The sequence below is a fragment of the Pan troglodytes genome, chromosome 6 (genome assembly GCF_028858775.2).
Source record: "Pan troglodytes isolate AG18354 chromosome 6, NHGRI_mPanTro3-v2.0_pri, whole genome shotgun sequence".
NCBI classification, from domain to species: domain Eukaryota; kingdom Metazoa; phylum Chordata; class Mammalia; order Primates; family Hominidae; genus Pan; species Pan troglodytes.
This window is the reverse complement of record NC_072404.2, coordinates 86888056-86909590: the sequence shown is the minus strand read 5'-3', so window position 1 is coordinate 86909590 and position 21535 is coordinate 86888056. Positions and strand designations below refer to the sequence as shown.

The 21535-nt window shown below is 41.6% G+C and overlaps 1 protein-coding gene across 5 annotated transcripts in view; it reads right to left on the bottom strand.

The window, feature by feature from the left end:
- The window catches only part of PTPN12 (protein tyrosine phosphatase non-receptor type 12), a 105995-nt gene extending 86055 nt beyond the window's left edge, over positions 1-19940 (bottom strand). For 2 of the 5 annotated variants that reach the window (XM_009453424.5, XM_009453425.5), the window contains exon 1: positions 19475-19640. In XM_009453424.5, the coding sequence (XP_009451699.4) occupies positions 19475-19573 (99 nt within the window). In that variant the 5' untranslated portion in view covers positions 19574-19640. Of the gene's footprint in view, positions 1-19474 lie in introns of all 5 variants that reach the window. The other 3 variants (XM_003318550.7, XM_016957637.3, XM_063814637.1) reach the window with 3 other exon arrangements.
- Between the last annotated feature and the right edge of the window lie 1595 nt (positions 19941-21535).

Here is a 21535-nt window from a genome sequence, read left to right as displayed (position 1 = left end):
CCACGAGGTTGAGGGTGCAGTGTGCCAAGGCTGTGCCGTTGCACTCCAGCCTGGACAACAGCGAGACCGCTCTAAAAAAAAAAACAAACAAAAACAAACAAACAAAAAAAACTCCTGGTGTACCCAATCCAAAGGGGACCCCACATTTTTGTTTTACCTCCAGGAGCTCTACCAGGTTCTCATAGTAAGTATCAGAGAAAAATCCCCTCATGCTTCCAGCAGCAGGAGAAAGGGGAGCCATTTTGCAACACGCCAGGATATTCCATTCTTCTTTTTTTGTATTTTTATTTTTTATTTTTGAGATGGAGTCTTGCTCTGTCACCAGGCTGGAGTGCAGTGGTGCGGTCTCGGATCACTGCAACCTCCACCTCCCGGGTTCAAGTGATTCTCCTGCCTCAGCCTCCCGAGTAGCTGGGACTACAGGAACGCCCAGCTAATTTTTATTAGAGACAGGGTTTCACCATGTTGGCCAGGATGGTCTCTATCTCTTGACCTTGTGATCCACCAGCCTCAGCCTCCCAAAGTGCTGGGATTACAGGTGTGAGCCACTGTGCCTGGCCGAATATTCCATTCTTCTTAACAAGGTCTGCCCTACGGAGAAATGATTTAACCTGAGCCTAACCTGCTGGGGTTTTAACAGAGCCTTATTTACATGAGGTAAGGGAAATACCCAACTATAGGTCATTCAAGCCATCCTGGGGGTGAGGCGCTGAGAAACAGGATATAGTTCAAAATCCATAAACAAGCTCACTAAAAGACTGAGACCTTGGCTCTGGGTGGCTCATGCCTGTAATCCCAGCACTTTGGGAGGCAGAGGTAGGCAGGTATCTTCAGCCCAGGAGTTCGAGACCAGCCTGGGCAACATGACGAAACCCCTTCTCTACAAAAAAAATATGAAAAATTAGCCAGGCATGTTCACACATGCCTGTGATCCCAGCTACTGGGGAGGCTGAGGTGGGAGGATTGCTTGAGCCCAGGAGGTGGAGGTTGCAGTTAGCTATGATTGTATCACTGCACTCCAGCCTGGGAGACAAAGCAAAACCCTGTTTCACACAAACAAATAAACAAACAAACACCCTATGATTAATATCCTAAGAACTCTAACAGATAAAGTAGACAGTATGCAAGAATAGATGGGCAATCAATATAAGCAAAGAGACAGAAATTCAAAGAAATAACCAAAAAGAAACACTAGAGATTTTTTTTTTTTTGAGACGGAGTCTTGCCCTGTCGCCCAGGCTGGAGTGCAATGGTGTGATCTCGGCTCACTGCAAGCTCCGCCTCCTGGGTTCACGACATTCTCCTGCCTTAGCCTCCCCAGTAGCTGGGACTACAGGCGCCCACCACCACGCCCAGCTAATTTTTTTGTATTTTTAGTAGAGATGGGGTTTCACCATGTTAGCCAGGATGGTCTCGATCTCATGACCTCATGATCCACCCACCTCTGCCTCCCAAAGTGCTGGGATTACAGGCGTGAGCCACCGTGCCCGGCCTAAGAAACGCTAGAGATTTTTTTTAAAAACTGTAACAAAAATGAAGAATGTTGTTGGTGGGCGTACTAGTAGACTAGACATGGCTGAGGAAAGAATCTCTCAACTTGAGGATATCTCAATAAAAGCTTCCAAAACTGAAAAGAGATTAAAAAGACTAGAAAAAAACTGAAACAACAGAACGGAATATGCAAAAACTGTGGGGACAACTACAAAAGATGTAAATATGCATAAGGGTAATAACAGAAAGAGAAGAAGGGAACAGAAGAAATATTTGAAATAATGATTGAAAATTTCCCCAAATTAATGTCAGAAACCAAACCACAGATCCAAGCAGCTCAGAGAACACTGATCAGAATAAATGCCAGAAATAACTTATGTAGGCATATCACTTTCAAACTACAAAAAATCAAAGATAAACAAATCGTTTAAAAAGCCAGAGGAAAAAAAATCATCTTACCTAAAGAGGAGCAAGTATAATAAGAATTACATCTGACTCTGTTTCAGAAACTAGGCAAGCAAGAAGAGAGTGACAAAATATCGTACTGAGAAGAAAAAACCCACCAACTTAGAATCCTGAACCTTGCAAAATTATCCTTCAAAAACCAAAGAAATAAAAACTTTCTCAACAAACAAAAATTAAGGCTGGGCAAGGTGGTTCGTGCCTGTAGTCCTAATGCTTTGGGAGGCTGAGGTGGGTGGATGGTTTGAGCCCAGGAGTTCAAGACCAACCTGGGCAACACAGTGAGACCTCGTTTCTACAAAAACAGAAACAAAAAAAAACTTAAGTGAGTATGGCGGTGCATGCCTGCAGTCTCTGCTACTCTGGAGGCTAGGGCAAAAGGACTGGTTGAGCCCAGCAGGTCAAGGCTGCAGTGTGCCATGATCATGCTACCGCATTATAGCCTGGATGACAGACAGAGCAAGACCCTGTCCCCCACAAAAGATTAAGAGAATCTGTTGCCACAGACCTACCTTGTGAGAAATGTTAAAATAAATTTTTTAGAGAGAAGACAAATTATGCTAGTCTGGAATTCACATCTACATAAAAAAAGGAAGAAGAAATGAGAGAAAGAATAAATGAAAGTAAAATTAAAACTTTTATTTTTCTTATTAATTGATTGGATACGTTTATTCAAAATAGCAGCAAACATGTATTTGGTTATATATGCTTGTGTGTGTATGTTTATTTGTAAGTGAGATAATGCCAGCAATGATACAAGGGATAGAATTAGGGTTACTTTGTCATTATAAAGTAATCTCACCATCCATAAAGTGGTACAGTGTTACCTGAAAATGGACTTGGATTTGCTGGAAATATACATTGCAAATGCCAGAGCAACCACTTAAAAAAGTAAAAACACCCAGCTGGGCACAGTGGCTTATGCCTATAATCCCAATACTTTGGGAAGCCAAGGCAGGAGGATTGCTTGAGGCCAGGAGTTTGACAGCCTGGGCAACATGGTAAGACCTTCTCTCTAAAAAAATAAAAAACATTACTTCAGGGTTGGTGGCACACACTTGTAGTCCTAGCTACTCAGGAGGCTGAGGCAGGAGGATCACGTGAGCCCAGAAGTTTGAGGTTACAGTGAGCTATGACATGCCACTGCATTCCAGCCTAAGCAACTAAGCGACACCTTGTCTCTTTAGAAAAGACCAAAAAAAAAAAAAAAGTAAAAAAAAAAAGAAGTAAAACTGACATGCTAAGAAAGGACAGTCATATGATATTTTGAATTAAAACTGCAAAAGGCAGAAAAACAGTGGAAGACAAAAAAAAAAAATAGGAACAAAGAACAATGACAACAGAAAATAGTGGCAAATATGGTAGACATTAATCCAATGCTATCAGTAATCACTCTGAATGTGAATGGTCTAAATGTACCAATTAAGATTGTCAGAGTGGATTAAAAACCAAGACCTAACTATATGCTGTCTACAAGAGATCCACTTTAAATATACAAACACACACAGATTAAAAGCAAATGGATGGAAAAAAATATATCAGCTAACACAAAAATAAAATGAGACTAGTTATTAATTTCAGATAAAGCAGATTTCATGGCAAGTAAAGTTATCAGGGATAGGGTGGCTTTACATCATGATAAAGGGGTCAGTTCTCCAAGAAGACAGCATAATCCTTAATCCATATGTGTCTAACAATTGTGCATAAAAATATGTGAGCCAAAACTGATAGAACTGCAAGGAGAAATATTTGAATCCACTATTATAGTTGAAGACTTCCGTACTCCTCTATCAGAAATGGACAGATCAAGCAAGCAGGAAATGAGTAAGGACACAGTTGAACTTAACAGCATCATCAATCAACTGGATATATAATGCACGTCTATAGACTACCTAAGACAACAACTACAGAATACACATTCTTTTCAAGTTTACATGAAACATTCAACAAGACAGACCAAATTCTGGGCCATTAAACACACCTCAACAAATTTAAAACAGCAATCATACACAATGTCTGCTCTCAGACCATAATGGCACTCAAAAAATTTTGGATGTAGGGGCATTTTAAACTTCAGATTAGGGATGCTCAGCTCTGTATTTTCAGATAATTAAATATACTATACACATTCTTTCTGTCTCTGTCACCAAAAAGGTCCAAAAGAGAAAAAGAGCAAGGGGTGGCCTTTTTCCCCTCCCATTTATTTAACTTCTCACTTAATGCCCTAATCATGCTTCCTTCTGACACATCTGACACTGTGTCCTTTATTCTTACTAATTCAAACATTACAAACTATTTCTGTTTTAACGATAAAGAAGCTAAGATTGAGAGTGGTTCAAATCATGTACTCAACATTACATAGTAAGTAATGGCCAGGTCTAATACCTATATAACTGTTGTAAACCATATCATTGGACTGTCCACTATAATGCTAGACACTCAAATTCCTAACAAAGATATGTTACTTCCATCAGGTCTTTTCTTCCCTGCCTATTTTTACTTTTGTACATTCCTTCGTTTACACCCTCTTTAAATAATTTAAAGACTCCTGCCCAGTAGTATCACCAGATTACCTTTCCCTCTTTTATCTATAACCTGTTTTAAAGGCAAAATAATAATTTATAGATCTAATCCAACCTACATCCTATTTTAAAAAATGATAAAACCTCTATACCTTCTTTAACAACTAGAGAAATAAATGATGAGGTCATTTTAGAACATATTTGAAAATATCATACATATGATGCTGAGACCTTATAAACAATACAAAAACAGCATCTAATAAAGCAATGACAAGAAATTAAATGTATTGGTTAAATATTCATCCTGTACTTCTAGTTTAAGTTAAGTTGCATTTTCAAAAAAAAAAAAAAAAAAAAAACATACTTTAAAAGTAATCCGCCAGGGAGCAGTGGCTCATGCCTGTAGTCCTATCTACTTAGGAGGCTAAGGCAGGCGGATCTGTTGAGTCCAGGAGTTTGAGGCTACAGTGAGCTGTGATTGTGCCACTGCACTCAAGCTTGAGCAACAGAGACAGACTCTGTTTCTTAAAAATGAATTTTAATAATCTTCTATCTAAATGATAAAGTAATTTTAAAATAAACTTTTTACTTTTGTGCACCATCTAATAATGTCAGTGAATGGGTGTGGAGATAAATATCTGAACATGTTTAATTATTTCAGTTGCAAAATCCTATTACTAATATCCACCCACCCTATATTTCTCCTTGGCATTCATACAAGGGGTCTTCAGAAAGTTCATGGAAAATATGTACCATGAAAAAAACTATGCATGGATTTCAATTTTGTTTTGCACCAAAATAAACTCATACTAACTTCTTATAACATGTCTGATGAACAGGATCTCATTTGAAGCACTAAGAAGTATAAGATATCAGTTTGAAAAGAGCCCCTATCAGAACAACATGAATTCTGCTAAAAAACTGAAGCAAGAACAAAACATCAAATTTATGGCAAAGCTTGGATGGAAGAATGGTGAAGCAAAGTTTATGGGGACAATGCCCCAAATATCAGCAGCTTACAAATGGATGCCTCTTTTTAAGAAAGGACAACGTGATGTTGAAGATGAAACCTGTAGCAGCAGACCATCCACATTGATTTTTGGTAAAAAAATTCATCTTGTCACTTGCCCTAACTGAAGAGAACCTGCAATTAACAGCATAAACAATAGCCAACACCACAGACATCTTAAGTTGCTCAGCTTACACAATTCTGACTGAAAAATTAAAGCTGAACAAATTGCCACTCAATTGGTGCCAAGACGATTGCACCCAGATAGCTACAGACAAGAGCAGAGCTTTCAATGGAAATGTTAAACTGTCATGCCTGTAATCTCAGCACTTTGGGAGGCCAAGGCGGGTGGATTACCTGAGGTCAGGAGTCCAAGACCAGCCTGGACAACATGGCAAAACCTTGTCTATACTAAAAATACAAAAATTAGCTGGGTGTGGTGGCGCACACCTGTAATCACAGCTACTTGGGAGGCTGAGGCTGGAGAATCGCTTGAACCCAGGAGGCGGAGACTGCAGTGAGCAGAGATCATGCCCCTGCACCCCAGCCTGGGTGACAGAGCGAGACTCCATCTCAAAAACAAAATGAAAAATAATAAATAAATAAATAAATAAAAAGTGGGATCAAGATCCTGAAGCATTTCTTAAAAGGACTGTAACAGGAGATGAAACATGGCTTTACCAGTATGATCCTGAAGACAAAGTCAATCAAAGCAATGACTACCAAGAGGTGGCAGTGGTCCAGTCAAGGCAAAAGTGGACCAGTCAAGAGCAAAGCTCATGGCAACAGTTTCTGGGGATGCTCAAGGCATTATGCATGTTGATTTTTCTGGAGGGCCAAGGAAAGACAACATCTGCTTATTATGAGAGTGTTTCGAGAAAGTCAGCCAAATCTTTAGCAGAAAAACATCCAAGAAAGCGTCACCAGAGAGTCCTTTTCTACCCACAAAAATGCCTCTTGCTCATTCCTCTCATCAAACAAGGGCAATTTTGTGAGAGTTCAGATGGGAAACCACTAGGCATCCACCTTACAGTCCTGATTTGGCTCCTTCTGCCTTCGTTTTGTTTCCTAATCTCAAAAAAATCTTTAAAGGGCATTCATTACTCTTCAGTTAATAATGTAAAAAAACTGCATTGAAATGGTTAAATTTCTAGGACCCTCAGTTCCTAGGGATAAACAAAATGGTTGGTGTATCATCACTTATAAAAGTAAACTGATGGAGTTTATGTTCAGAAATTAACTTTATATTTTAATTTTAATCTATTTATAAATTTATTAATAAATAACATTTATTTACTTAATTCCATTTTTCCATGAGCTTTTTGAAGTCCCCTTGTATAATCTATTTACCGTATTAGATGAATTACAAACAACTAGGTGTAAATTACAGGACATTTCTAAACTACAAAGTACCTTCCAGTCTATCTCTACTATCCACACGTTAACACACATTAATAAATCTTGGGCACAGACAACCAACTGACTGAGTAGGTAGAGAAAGGTGAGTAGGCAAATAGAATTTCAAAGGGAGGCACAAAGGCAGGCAGGCAGACACACAGGCACAAAGACAGGCACGCTAATAGCCAGGCAAACACAATGAATATAGTAACACATAAATTTTAGATGATTCATGAACTAAAAGAACTATAGTTAGGATAATTTTAACAATGCAAAACCTATTGTGAAGAAAATATGTTAGTTTTTCAGATAGTGATATATTTCTGACATATGATCAGGGAGTAAATCATAGTGACTACTTTGATAAAAGTGATCCTTAGGGCCAGGCGCAGTGGCTCACACCTATAATCCCAGCACTTGGAGAGCCAAGATGGAAGGATTGCTTTAGGCCAGGAGTCTGAGACCAGCTGGGCAACATAGTAAGACCTCGTCTCTACAAAAAAGGTAAAAAAATTAGTAGGACATGGCGGCAACATGCTTGTAGTCCTAGCTACTCAGGAGTGAGGTGAGAGGATCACTTGAGCCCAGGAGGTCAGGGCTGCAGTGAGCTATGATTACACCACTGCACTCCAGCCTGTGTGACAAAGCAGGACCCTATCTCTTAAAAAAAATAATAAAAACAAACAAAAACCCAAACTTTAAAACAGGATTTCCTTGCAAGAAGGTTCCATATTTTAATGTTGAAAAATTATAATTTAAATTTAGGTACCATAAATAAGCAGCTTATAGATAATCTTAATTTTAGTTTGCCACACAGAAACCTTAAAATTTTGCCTGATGTTTAATGTCTAACTGTAAATGTGAAATAATGCTCTGCCAGAGCCAACAAATTGTTCTCTCAAGTCACAAGGACTCTTTGTGCTTTTTCCATCTCTGAAAGAAGGTGGGTGGAGTTCATATGGAGCTGAAACCTTAAAATAGTAAATTTTTTTTCAATTTTGCTTCAAGGATTCTCTACTAGACACTCTTTGGACTGCCCGCCTAGTTATCAAGCCATCCCTTCCTTTCTCCAAAAAAAGTTCCTTCCTTTCATACACATATGAATAAGCTCACCACCTTATACAACACCCATCTCACTGGCAAGTTGGTTATTTTCTTCAGGAAACTGAAAACAAGATGTAGCAATTCTAGTCATTCTGAGCTCTTCCCATAATCTGAGATAAAAGTGAATGAGACAGGTTAGATTACCATAAGGGATGTCTTTATTCAGCACATGCAGGCCAAAACAGTGAAAGTCAAAATGCAGAGAGAGGTATTAGTAAAGCAAGTGTGCAGAGAAGCAAAGAGAAGTATCCAAGCAGCCCCAGAGACATGGAAACTTGAAAACCATAGAAAGACAAAGAGGCTGGCATGGAGAGAGGAGTCACCCAGGCTCTCTATTTCTTGGTTCTGATGCTTCAACCTGCTCAAGGGCAGTATTCCATTGCAATAAATTCTTTCTTCACTTAAGCTACTTTTTGGAAGTAGGCTGCAACCAAAAATCTATACTGACAGAAAACTTTTTTTGTAATTTTGAGGATATTTATGCTCTACTCTAGGGGGGTAGGAAGTGGGGCTTTATTGACTTTTTCCCTAAGACTGAAAATGTTGGCCTAAGCAGCATCATGTCATATAAAAAGCATCTGCTTTCCTAACTTGGGTCTAACCCAGTTCCACCACCTTTCTATGGCAAGACCTGTAACAAGCTCCTTAATTTCTGAACAGTTTTTATGTTCCTTCTAACACTAAAGAGTTTATGACGTCAGGAGTAAAACCAACATACACAATGGGGAAGAAGGTGTCTAGAGAAGTTATTCTTCACGGTTTTGTAGCATGTGACCTAGAACTCCTTTCCTTTCTCACGTTGGTTCTGGTCACAAATGCAGTCTCAAAACCTCTTCAGAGTCATCTTATGGAAAACTCAATTCGCTGAGGAATCCAAACTAGGCAAGAGACCCACCATTATAAATAAGCTGCCTTAGTCCTGAAGGCTTTTTAAATGTAATTTCTTTCTACAGGGCACTTTAAACATATCTGATAGATGCCAATGAGAAACACTAATCTAGTCATCTAAGAACTGTGTAAACAGAGAGAGTACTACTTTATATACCTGAGATAAAGTAAAATTACCAGATTTAAGAACATTTACCATGTGACAAGGACTCGATTTTTAAAAGGTCCTACTGTAAGATCAAACAACTATGCCATAATAATGGAACATCAAAACACTCCTCATCAAAACACTCAGGAACACAGGCCAATTTCATAATGGCATTTAAGCTGATATTCCTTTGGAAATCCTATTATTTGGGTACATAAGATTTTCTTATTTTATACACACTGACCCTGTTCTTCCCATCTAAAACCCACAGTTCTCTCTGTTTATCTCCAAGTCTTTGAAAGTGTTGTTGCCTTTTACTCACCTAGTTCACCTGACAAACTCTTCCTTCAAAAACCAGCTCAAATGTAGCATCTTTGTGGAAACTGTCCATGATCTATTCAGACAGATTTAGGCTCTCCTGTCTCTCTGGCTTATATTCCGAATATACTTCCACTGGAGCAGTATGTCATCTCAAATTCCTTTGACTACCTTCTATATACTATGTTAGAAACTTTACATATATTATCTTGTTCTTTCCAGGTATGTATTAGAGCCCCAACTTCTCTAGATAATCTGCTCAGAATCACAGCAGGGCCAGGATAGAAATTAATGACTGTATAGCTCCTAAACTCCTTATCTTTCCACTAGTCTAAGGGACCCAAACTCCTTGAGAAACTAAGAGCTATGAACTTTCTTCCCCCTAAAATGGGCTTACACACAAAAAATATTATATATAATTTAAAAGGGTTCAAAGATTCCCCTGAAGCCCACCCACTGCCCCAGGAAAAGTCCCGCTGCTTCTCACAGGTCTGTTCAGTTAGTAAACTTCCTGAACAGAGTACTGCCATGTTTTCAACTGTCAATTCAAAAACACAGTACCTAGGGCATAGTGGGCACTCAGGTATCTCCATAAATACCTTCTGTATGAATGGATAAATGATAGAGACCATGGATGGATGACAGAGACAAATCTTTGCATTCCTTCAGAGCCTATCAGGACAGTCACTCAAATGTTGTTAAAATAGCTTTTTAAATGCCGATTAGATATAAAAGTTATTTCAGGAAATGTAGATATTAGCACACTTCCCAAAGCCTCTGAGATTAACATGGTCCACGATATGACTAGGCTTTGTGTCCCCACCAAATCTCATCTTGAATTATAATCCCTATGTAATTATAATCCCCCATGCTGTTCTCCTGATAGTGAGTTCTCACAAGATCTGATGGTTTTACAAATGTTTGGTAGTTCCTCCCATGTTCATTCTCCTTCCTGCCACCTTGTGAAGAAGGTGCCTTGCTTCCCCTTCACCTTCCACCACAATTGTAAGTTTCCTGAGGCCTCCCCAGCCATGCTGAACTGTGAGTCAATTAAACCTCTTTCCTTTATAAATTACCCAGTCTCAGTGTGAAAATGGACTAATACAGTCCACACTCCACTTTCTCCAAAAAAAACTTTTAGGGAGCAACTACTGTTTGCTTCTTATATCTGCCATAGGCCAGCTACAGACCCTACAATACGGTACAAATGCAAACAAGATTTTTGTGTGATTTCAGAAGGAAGGAGATAATTGTCAAGGTTTGACTGCATGAATCTAAAGAAACTTAAATACTACAGGAAATATAAAATGCTGGAAGAGGAGTTCAACTCATATTTGGAAAAGACTAGTGGTTTAGAAATTGCATATCACCTGATTTACCTTATCAAGTTTTCAACTCAAATCTAATGAAAGGCTTTTTTTCTTGTGATATTAAAGATCAAACTTTACAAAGGAGAAAAAGTGCTTTAAGATTAACTGTGCTAAAATATTTATTCTAGAAGGTGAGAATTAATCACATTTTTGCTTCTGAGTTTTTGGTGAACATGGTGAAGTCATTTTAAATTTTTAGCTTTCTCATCTTCCAAGTACTGGTTTATAAAATAAAAGGGGAGACCATCCTGGCCAACATGGTGAAACCCCATCTCTACTAAAAATACAAAAAGTAGCTGTGTATGGTCACGGGCGCCCGTAATCCCAGCTACTCAGGAGACTGAGGCAGCAGAATTGCTTGAACCCAGGAGGCGGAGGTTGCAGTGAGCTGAGATGGTGCCACTGCACTCCAGCCTGGCAACAAAGCAAGACTTTGTCTCAAAAAAATAAAATAAAATAAAATAAAATAAAAGGGAAGCTTTCTGAGGGAAAAAGTATGTTCAACAGTACAACCACAGATAAGCAAGATTTCATTCATTTAGTAGGTATGCTCAAGGACCAGGAATAGCTTCCTTCAAAAAGAAGAGAGGATACATACCAGAGTATAGAAGTTTAACACTGGAAAGGTACTGTGACATTATGTTAAGAAGGTTCTGGAATGCCAGGCTAAGAAGTACAGACTTTATCCTATAGGCCTGTGATTCTCAACTAGGACCAAAGTTACAAAATTGGATGAAAACTTCCAGGTGAAGTATTTTTTTTTAATTATTAAAAAAACTATATATATATTTAAAATTGGAGGGAGCTGAGAAGGGAAAAATCAGGGAATCAAATCTCTCTGGAAAGAGAGACAGACATAATTACAGTTTGAAAAAGGAGCAGCACTTGGATCATATGTTTTGAACTGACTTTCAAAATACACATTTAAAATTTCCAATAATTGTAATGGTCATCAAAGGGAGCAATGAGTTTTTTTAACTTATATTTTTAATAATAAAAATTAAACCATGCTTCCAGTGCAGCCCACATCTCCTGATTGTACAACCAGTATGGTTTCCATTAGCCTACAGATGCTGCCACTTGAAAGTGGTATTTTAGGAAAGTGAGTATGATATGTTGAATGGACTGGATGAGGAAAGAAACTAGAGGCAAGTAGAGAACAACAGATATCACTTGTAATCACTCTCTAAATACCCACAAATTCACTATTTTTGAAGAGATACCGATGACATGATATCTTGATTTTATTAAGTCCAAAGCCAAAAGTTTAAAAGACATTTTATTAATACTCTAAGACAATGTCAACAAAGTATGATCCATTGGGTGTGGGATGCACAAATACAGAAGTTACCTTAAGAAACTGCAGCTAATAAAATCATATTTATTTAAAATATCTGAATTCAATGTAGCTCTTATCTTGTATTTTCTTTTTCAGTGGATACTGAAAATACAACGAGTTATGTGAGCACATCTGTGTAGGAGGGGAAGAAGCAGTTCTCATGATCGTCTAGAAGACAAACCCTTGGACCACTGAAGAATTCACCTGAAGAATAAATCTGTCTTACAGCATTAAGTTTGTCTACAATGTCTGCACATGCAATGGACATTAGTGCCTATTAAATGCCAAGCACTATATTAAGCAATGGGGATACAGGGATAATTAAGTCCCAGTCTCTAGCCTGGGAGGCGTTCAGTCTGGGGAAGACAGAAATGTAAATGTTTATGAATCTAATGAACTGAGTGCTACAGAAACACAGAAGTATTTAACATATGAACAAAAAACCTACATCCACCTAAATGTTAATGTCTTACTTTCAGTTTCATCCTTTAAAAATCCTTTTTCCAAGTTAAATATCAAATATTGATGGAAAAAAGTTAATATATTTTGAAAGTAAATAAAGTAAAACATTCTTGAGAATGCTTAAAGTAAATTTTTAGTTTACTGTCTCAGTGAACCATGTCTGGAGAGTTACTTAAAAGTTCACTTCCACTTCTGAAGTTAGTTGATGTAAATATGTTTAGGTGAATACTCATCAAAGGATGGATAAGAAAACCATAACTAAACCAGTGGCACTGGGTAAGCACTAAGATTAGCTCAAATGCAAGGACTGGAAAATATTTCCTATCACTCTAGCTTTGAAAGACAAATTAAGACACACAAAATCTTACAAGCTAACCACAAGAAGATACCACTTCACACCCAGTAGGATGCCTATAATCAAAAAGACAGCAACAAGTATCGGTGAAGATGTAGAGGAACTGGAACCCTCATATATTCCTGATTGGAATGTAATATGTGCAGCAGCTTTGGATAACAGTCTGGCAGTTCCGCAAAATGTTAAACATAGTGTTACCACGTGACTGAGCAATTCCACACTTAGATATATACCCAAGAGACCTGAAAATGTGTCCACACAGAAACTTGTACACAAATGTTCATAGTTGCATTATTCACATTAGCCAAAAAGTGGAAACAATTCAAACACCCATCAACACGATGAATGGATAAACAAAATGTGGTATCTATACAATAGAATATTATTCAGCCTTAAAAAGGCCAAAAGTACTACGGATCAATACTATAACATGGATGAAACTTGAAATCATCATGTTAGGTGGAGTCAGTCACAAAACACCACATATTGTATGATTCCATTTATATAAAATGTCCAGAATACTTAAATCTATGGAAACAGAAGGTAGATTTGTGGTTGCCTGGGGCTTATGGGAAGGCGGGAAGTGACTGCTAATGGGTACAGAAAGTGAAGAAAATGTCCTAAAATTGATTATGGTTATTGTTGCATAACTTCATCAATGTAATAAAAAAACTAGTGAATCATAGACTTTAAATGAATAAATCTTATGGTAGGTACTTATATCTCAATAAAGCTATTATTAGTTTTTCTAAACCTATAAGCTACAACACTGAATAAACAAATGATTAAAATTTTTATATTTATCAAGACTGCAACATAAGATCTTCCCAGGCTAAAGAGGATATACACATAGACAAGAAATAATAAGAAAAATATTCTCTAGTTCTCTCTTTAAAAAAAAAAAAAAAGGCAGTGGGAGGGGCACACTCTCCTTCAACCAATCTTCCTCTAGCTCCTACCATCTACTTTCAAAATGTTAAAAAAAATGGAAAGACACTAAACCCACCCTTCACCCTATAATCTAGCTTCCTCCCATACCCCAACCCAAACTGTTTTTTCTAGTCACCAAAGTACTCCTATGTGCCAAATGGAATAGGTACTTTCTCAACCTCACCTTACCGGTCCTCCCAGCATTATTTGACTCTGGTAATAACTCCTTTCTTGAAACTCTCCCTGGCTTTTCTGACATCTCTGGTTCTCCTCCCTCCTCCTTGACCACACCTTCTCAGGAACAATCACTAGTATATCCTTCTTTTGGCTGTTATTTTAAGACTGATGTTCTTCAACCTAAAGCTGGCCACTCTATAAGTTTGTTGGAATAAGCTCATTCACTCCCATGCTGTCAACTATCTCCTACATGCTTATATGATGATGCCTACATCTTTAACTCCGTCCTGTCAGAAATCTTGAGCTCTACATTTCTACTGGATGTCTCAGAAGCACCGCAGTTTTAACATGTTGAAAATTAAATTTATCCTCTTCTCCTCCTGAAACTTCCTCCTACAATGGTTGTTTGGTCTCCTCTACTTGTTTCTCCTCCCTCACTCCTTACTCTACCAAATGGTATTCTCTAGCTTGGGTGACAGATACCAAGCTAGATATTTTGTGAGTCATAATACTATACTCTTTTCTTCTTTACTACCTACATCTAATGGATCATTGAGACTCCTTTCTTAATTCTTATCAGATGTGTTGTATACACTCTATTTCCCCATCTCAGTTCACTTCAGGCCCTCACATCTCACTTCTTATATTTCAACAGCTTCCAAAATGCCACCCTTCATACTGCTATCAGATTCAACTTTGTAAAACACAAATGACTGTTTACCTTTCTTAAAAGACTCAGTAGTGCTCCAGAAACCCAGACTAATGATTCTCACCTTTTCTACCAGAACCTATCTAAGTAAGTGAAGGTTCAGAGTACAACTCAAGGAGCAGGCTGGAGAAGGTGAGGGTGGGGGAATGACGCTGGAGTGGACCAGCATGTCTATTTTCTTAACACCTCCCTACTTTCTCCATGACTCTAGGAGTTACAATGCAGACTGTCCAGAATTGCTATTATCGGTCTGTAGAATAAAATCTAAGTATAGCATAGATATAAGATCCTTCACAAAAAGACCTCTACCTAACTTTCCCAGCATTACCTTTATCATTTACCATGTATTAGCTCACTGGTTCTCAAAGTATGGTCCAGGACCACCTCCCCAACCCCCAGCCATCAGAGGGAGTCTGTGTGGAGTAAAACCTAGGTCTGTCCAACATGAATGTGCACCACCCTACTTTATACATTTATCTCTCATTTTGTAAATATTAAAAGTAGAGATAATTGAGATCAAATTCTGGATCAGCCACAAATTAGCTATTTGCTAATTTATTAGCAAAATTAGCATGTTTTCAACATGCAAATAACCATCTAGGCAACATAGTTCTGCACAGTCTGGGTACCTTAGCTGTCTCCTCTTTAACAGTATGGGGCACAACCAAGGCCAGGAATAGACACTCATAGAATAGTAATGACAGGTGGAAAATTTCTATCCTCAATAGTAATCAAGAAATTCAAGTTAAAACAAGATATCAGTTTTCAACCATCAAATAAAGATCAAGAAAATTATAATATGAACACCCATACATTATGACAGTTGTATAAACTGACAAAACTTTTTCAAGTTTATGAACATGTATTAAATGTTTATATACGTCTACCTAGTACTCCTGGGAAGCTATCTTATGCAACAGTGAAAAATGTCAGTTTCAGTAAAAATGTTAATCACAGAATTACTATATGTAACAGCAGAAAGTAGAATGACCTAAATACTCAAACATAAAGAAACGAAATTAAGATATAAGATAGTTACCAAGTAGTAGGCCGGCTACAGTGGCTCACACCTGTAACCCCAGCACTTTGAGGCTGAGGCAGGTGGATTGCTTGAGCCCAGGAGTTTGAGACCAGCCTGGGCAACATGGGGAAACCCTGTCTCTACAAAAAATACAAAAATCAGCAGGGCTTGGTGGGGTGGGCCCATAGCCCCAGCTACTCTGGAGGCTGAAGTGGGAGGATCACCTGAGCCCAGGGAGACCGACACTGCCGTGAGCCAGGATCGCAACCATGCACTCCAGCCTGGGTGACAGAGTGAGACCCTGTCTCAAAAACAGAACAAAACAACAAAACAAAACAAAACCAAAAAATATTAACAGAGGTAGCCTTTAAATGACAGGACTATAGGACAGCTGGATAGAGCGAAAAGAGCATCATCACCAGTCAGGCAAGTGGAGGGTTCATTTGAACTGTGGTCTAAGTGTAAGGCATTATTATTATTCTATTAATTTCCAAATTTGGAATAAACATTATTTTATGATGGAACAGTTATATCAGCTACATTATCTCTAAGGCTCAGTCATAAAATGTTAAGACTTTAAAATGCATTTTTAATCGACATCAGAATTTAAAAATAATAGAATCTATAAGCTAATCTTTTTTTTCTCTTTCCATGCCAGGAGAACATAGTTCCTCTCCAGCCTTCCAGTCAGGGGAAAAAGCAGCACCAACTACCGGCTGTCTTAATTACAGCTATTGCTTATCAAGTCAGGAAATTAAAAAAAAAAAAAAGCCCTATAAAAGAACAGCCTTAGTCATCAAATCTCTAATGTAGAATCACCTAGCTATACCTAGGTATCATGGAAGAAAAAGGAAACTCATTTAGTCTTTGAGAAGTGAACTCTCGGTGGCTCATGCCTGTAATCCTAGCACTTTGGGAGGCTGAGGCGGGCAGATCACAAAGTCAGTCAGATCAAAGCTCAAGACCAGTCTGGCCAATATGGTGAAATCCCATCTCTACTAAAAATACAAAAATTAGCCAGGCGTGGTGGCATGCGCCTGTAATCTCAGCTACTCAGGAGGCTGAGGCAGGAGAATCGCTTGAACCTGGGAGGTGGAGGATGCAGTGAGCCGAGATTGAGCCACTGCACTCCAACCTGGGCGACACAGCGAGGTGTTACATCTCAAAAAAAAAAAAAAAAAAAAAGAAAGAAAGAAATGAACTCTCCAATAGGAATCCCTGACTCATCCCCAAAGCATGAACCCTAAGGCCACTTCTCCAGTACAGGAGTTCAGAGGCTGGGCAACCTGTCCTGATGGCCCGCATCACCAAACAATGCTCCTTCCTGACGGTATATGCCTAGGGATAACAAGGTGACTAGCATGCAAACAAGAAATGACCAGGGACCACACCATCTCTTCTTCCATAACCAAAGTAAGACGGTAAAAAACTAGTTTTAGGCCGGGCATGGTGGCTCACGCCTGTAATCCCAGCACTTTGGGAGGCCAAAGCAGATGGATCACTTGAGATGAGGAGTTCGAGAGCAGCCTGCAAATATGGCGAAACCCCATCTCTACTAAAAATACAAAATTAGCAGGGCGTGGTGGCTTGCGCCTGTAGTCCCGGCTACTTGGGACAAAAATTAGCCGGGCGTGGTGGCACGTGCCTATAATCTCAGCTACTCAGGAGGCTGAGGCAGGAGCATCGCTTGAATCTGGGAGGCAGAGGTTGCAGTGAGCTGAGATTGCGCCGCTGCACTCCAGCCGGGGCGACAGAGCGTAGAGCGAGACTCCGTCTCAAAAAAAAAACCAACCAACCAACCAACCAACCAAACAAAAAAACCCAAAAAAACTAGTTTTAAACATCTTAAATATTCAAAGTATTTTCTTCTACTTTTGCTAGAAAGTAGTAAAAAAGGGACTCCATCCAATTGCTGTAAATGACACCATTCAAAAGATACCAAGACAATAAAAACTCTCAATAGTAAAAAGGGAAAATGCCCTCTTTTCCTTAACCCTTTCAGATCAAAAAGTAATTTTTCAAAAATACATAGGCTAAATATCAAGAGCAAATGTTTAAATATAAGCAATATTTTCATTTTTAATAAGGAATAAGTTAGATTATTTAACTTATATTTTCAATCTTCAAAAGATACTGAGAAAACTTTACTTCCGTCCTCTATTATTGGTCTGGGGAGGCGGGAATCACAAAGCTCAACGATGCTAGTATAATACTGTGTATGGTCAAGGGCCTATTTTATAAGCTGTTAAAAATTTAACGCTAAAGCTTTACTAGCCCAGTCTCTTCAAAACGTGAAAAAGTATTCACTACTAAGTCATATCACCTCCACCATAAAAACTACTGTACTTTTTAAATAAAAAATAAAAACTAGCCAATGTTTGCTGCCCATTCATTTTACAGGCATTAACTGTGTATCCTTCTCATAATCAGAGTTAAGTGATTATTCTTCGAGGTGTACCTTACCCAAGATAAAAATTTTCCCCAGCTTATTTCCCATTCCCAACCCCCGCCAAGACTAAGGAGCAACCACTTCCCAAAGTCCCACTTCCTTTTCCATTCCCCAGACCTACAGGGTTTCCAACGCCCCAGTCTTGCGCAATATCCGTAGGAGCAGCAGCCGCAACCACCGCCTCCTAAGCCGGGAAACAACCCTAGAGGGAACATTGTCCAGCAGAAAAATAAAAAGGGCGGGGGTTGGGGGGGGTGGGTAACGTAGGAAGTCGACTTCTGGTCTCACGCCTTCGGATATGACCCCCTCACAGTGTGCTAAAGCAATAGTGTATCTAGAGCAATTTCATGAACAAGACTTTTAACCTTCACCTCCTCTCAAGACTGCCTGCACAAGCAGAGGGCGGAAAGTAGGGGGTGGCGGAGGCGGGGGGGCGCTGGGAAGGTTATCTCCCAGTTCAGGGCTTCGGCCCGTAGCGTCGCCTCCGCCCCACCAGGACTATTGTTCCCAAGTTCCCCACCCCCACCCCGGATAGGAAGTGATAGTCACATCCCCTCCGCCTTCGGCAATATCCCCTGGGGAGTCCGAAGTCGGCTGGCTTCCTTCAGGATAATTCCCCCACCCACACTTATCCCCTGAACCTATAGTCACACGGACCCCAAGACCACCTCAAACCTGGGCCTCAGGAGAGGAGAAGCGGGACGCGGGTAAATGGAAATTAGGTAAACCCATGAGATTCCTTATGGGCAATCCTTTCCCAAGCGTTGGAGATCATGACTGCGACCCCAGAAACGGCCTAAGTCCTACCCTGCCCGCTTTGAGACCAGCTAGAGCAAAGGGATCCCAGGAGTTAGTGCCAACCTCAATACCCCCGTTCCTCTGTCAGCCACGATCTGCACTCCTCCCGGTCACAGCCAGATACCTTGCCTCGACCCTCCTGGGAGGAGCGGACTGCGCGGGGAGGTGTGGAAACGCGAGCCCCCCCCCCCGGCCTGCACCTCACTTGCCTCCGGCTCCCGGCCCGGTAAACAATAGGTGGTCGCGAGCCGCGGTGCAGGCTGCGGGCTCGGCCGCGCGGCCGCTCCCTTCGCGTCCCGGGAACCCGCGCGGGGGTCGCGAACATGGGAGAAGAAAGGAGGCCACGGGGGGAGGCGCTCTCGCCTCCCGCTGGCCTCCGAGACCACCCGGCTCACCCGGCTGGTGCGCGCCCCCTCCGCCCCTCTCCTCACAGAGGTACACAAAGCACTGGCGGCCCGGCCGGGAGAGGCGGCGACGGGCTCCGGCGCCGGCAAGAAAACGCGACAGCGAGGGGAGAGACTCACCATGAAGTCCCGGGCGAAGTTGTCCTCCCCATTGTGGTCAGGACTCTTCATGGCCTGGACCCTCTGGATGAATTTCCTCAGGATCTCCACTTGCTCCATCCTCCCGCGTCCCCCCGGCTGCGGTCGCTGGCCCCCCCGCCGCCCGCCCGCCCGGCACAGAGCCCGCTCCGTCTTCCCCAGCTCGTTCCCCCAGCACGTCCCTCCCTCCCGACCCCGCCAAGCCCCACGGCTCCCTCCTCCTCCCCACCGCCCTAGGCGGCGGCTGCGGCGGCACCGGCTGGGCTCCCGACACCACAACTTCCAGGAGCAGCCGCCGCTCTCCCACAGTACCAGGCGAGCCGCTGCGGCTAGCGCCAACCCCAACCCCCAGCTTGCTCCATCCTCCTTCCCCGCCCTCCTCCTCCGTCGGAGACGACGCCGCCGCCGCCGCCGCCGCCGCCTCAGGAACACAGCTAGCTCTCCGCTCGCCCTGCCCCCCCTTCCCGGTTCCTCCTCCCCCCCACCCCCCGCCAGCAGCCGCAGCCGCAGCCGCCTCTCCCCACGGGCGCGTCCCCGCCGCCACCCAGATGCGCGGCCTCGCGCTGCGGCTCCGCCCCAAGCGCTGCGCCCGCAGATGCATCCCCGCCCGCCTCCCGGCCACGCCCCCAAGCCCGCCCCGCCGGCCCCAGCCCCGCTTGGAGTGGCTGGAAGGCACTTCAGCGGGCGGCCTGGAGACCTGACTCCATTTCCGGGGCGTGGCCCCGCCCGGGGTGCTCAGAGGTCGTAGTAGCGCTGGGAGGAGAGTTGGTTCGTTTGGAGGAGGGAATGCGACTCTGAGCGGGGCAAGCCCTAGTGGGTCAGAGTAGGATTCTGATGGAATTTGCGGTCTCACCGCCTACTAGGGAGGAAAAGCAGTTTTCGGGAGTCCCGCACCGCCGCCAGCCGTGGGCTGAGACTACAAGTCACGGTCTGTGGAGTCCAGGAGTGGGGGCGGGCGGGAGGCAGGCTGGGAGCTGTAGTAGTGTCACCGCCACGTTCGCAGCAGGTAGATGCTCATCTTGCTAACGGATTGGTGAGAGTGGACAGCAATTAGGCTTTGGCACCTTGGAGCGTGGCTCCAGCTAAGGGAAGCGAAACGCTTCCTGGGTGAGAGGACTTTTATTCTTTGCTCATCCTCTTAAACCTGGCGAGTGAGCGCCTGAGGTTCGGAGTGCCTTCTTCACAGACGACGCGAATGTGGGGTCTTCGTGTTTGCCGAACTGAAGGGAATTTGCCTTCCTGCCTTTAGGTTCGCAGCAGTTCATAACTGAATAAGAGACTTTCATCCATAGAATGGACTTTATAAATCTATTAATTTTTTTTTTTTTTTTTTTTTTTTTTTTTTTTTTTTTTTTAGAGCTAAGGTCTTGCTCTATCTCCCATGCCAAAGTGCAGTGCTATGATCACGGCTCGCTGCAGCCTTGAACTCCTGGGCTCAAGGCATCCTCCTGCCTCAGTACGTCACCAAGCCCAGCTAATACATTTTTAAAATTTATTATTTATTTATTTATTTATTTTTGGTAGAGAAGGGGGTCTCACTAGGTTGCCCAGGCTAATCTCGAATTCCTGTGCACTAGGGATCCTCACCCCCTCAGCTTCCGAAAGTGTTGGGATTTTAGGCGTGAGCCACCGCGCCTAGCCTATAAATCTTTATTCATCTTTGTAAACTTCTATCAGAGAATATATTCTGGTCTAACTCATCATTTTACAAATAAAGCGACTTCCTGACATCCCCCAGCGTATTCTTAGCAGAGCCGTAACTAGAATACAAGTTATTTTACTTTCACAACAGTGGCCTCTCACAATGTGACAGAACTGAAGGATTTGATCCATGAACTGACTTTCGTCATTTACACCCACAAACCTTTTTTTACAGAGCAGATTGGTCAGCGAATTTGGTTATAATAGGAAATATCAGTGGTAGAATACTTTCTCAGATGAAAGTTAGGAGCACTATGGAATTTAGTGAAAAACTCATTGAAGAAAATAGGTGTAGGCCGGGCGCGGTGGCTCACGCCTGTAATCCCAGCACTTTGGGAGGCC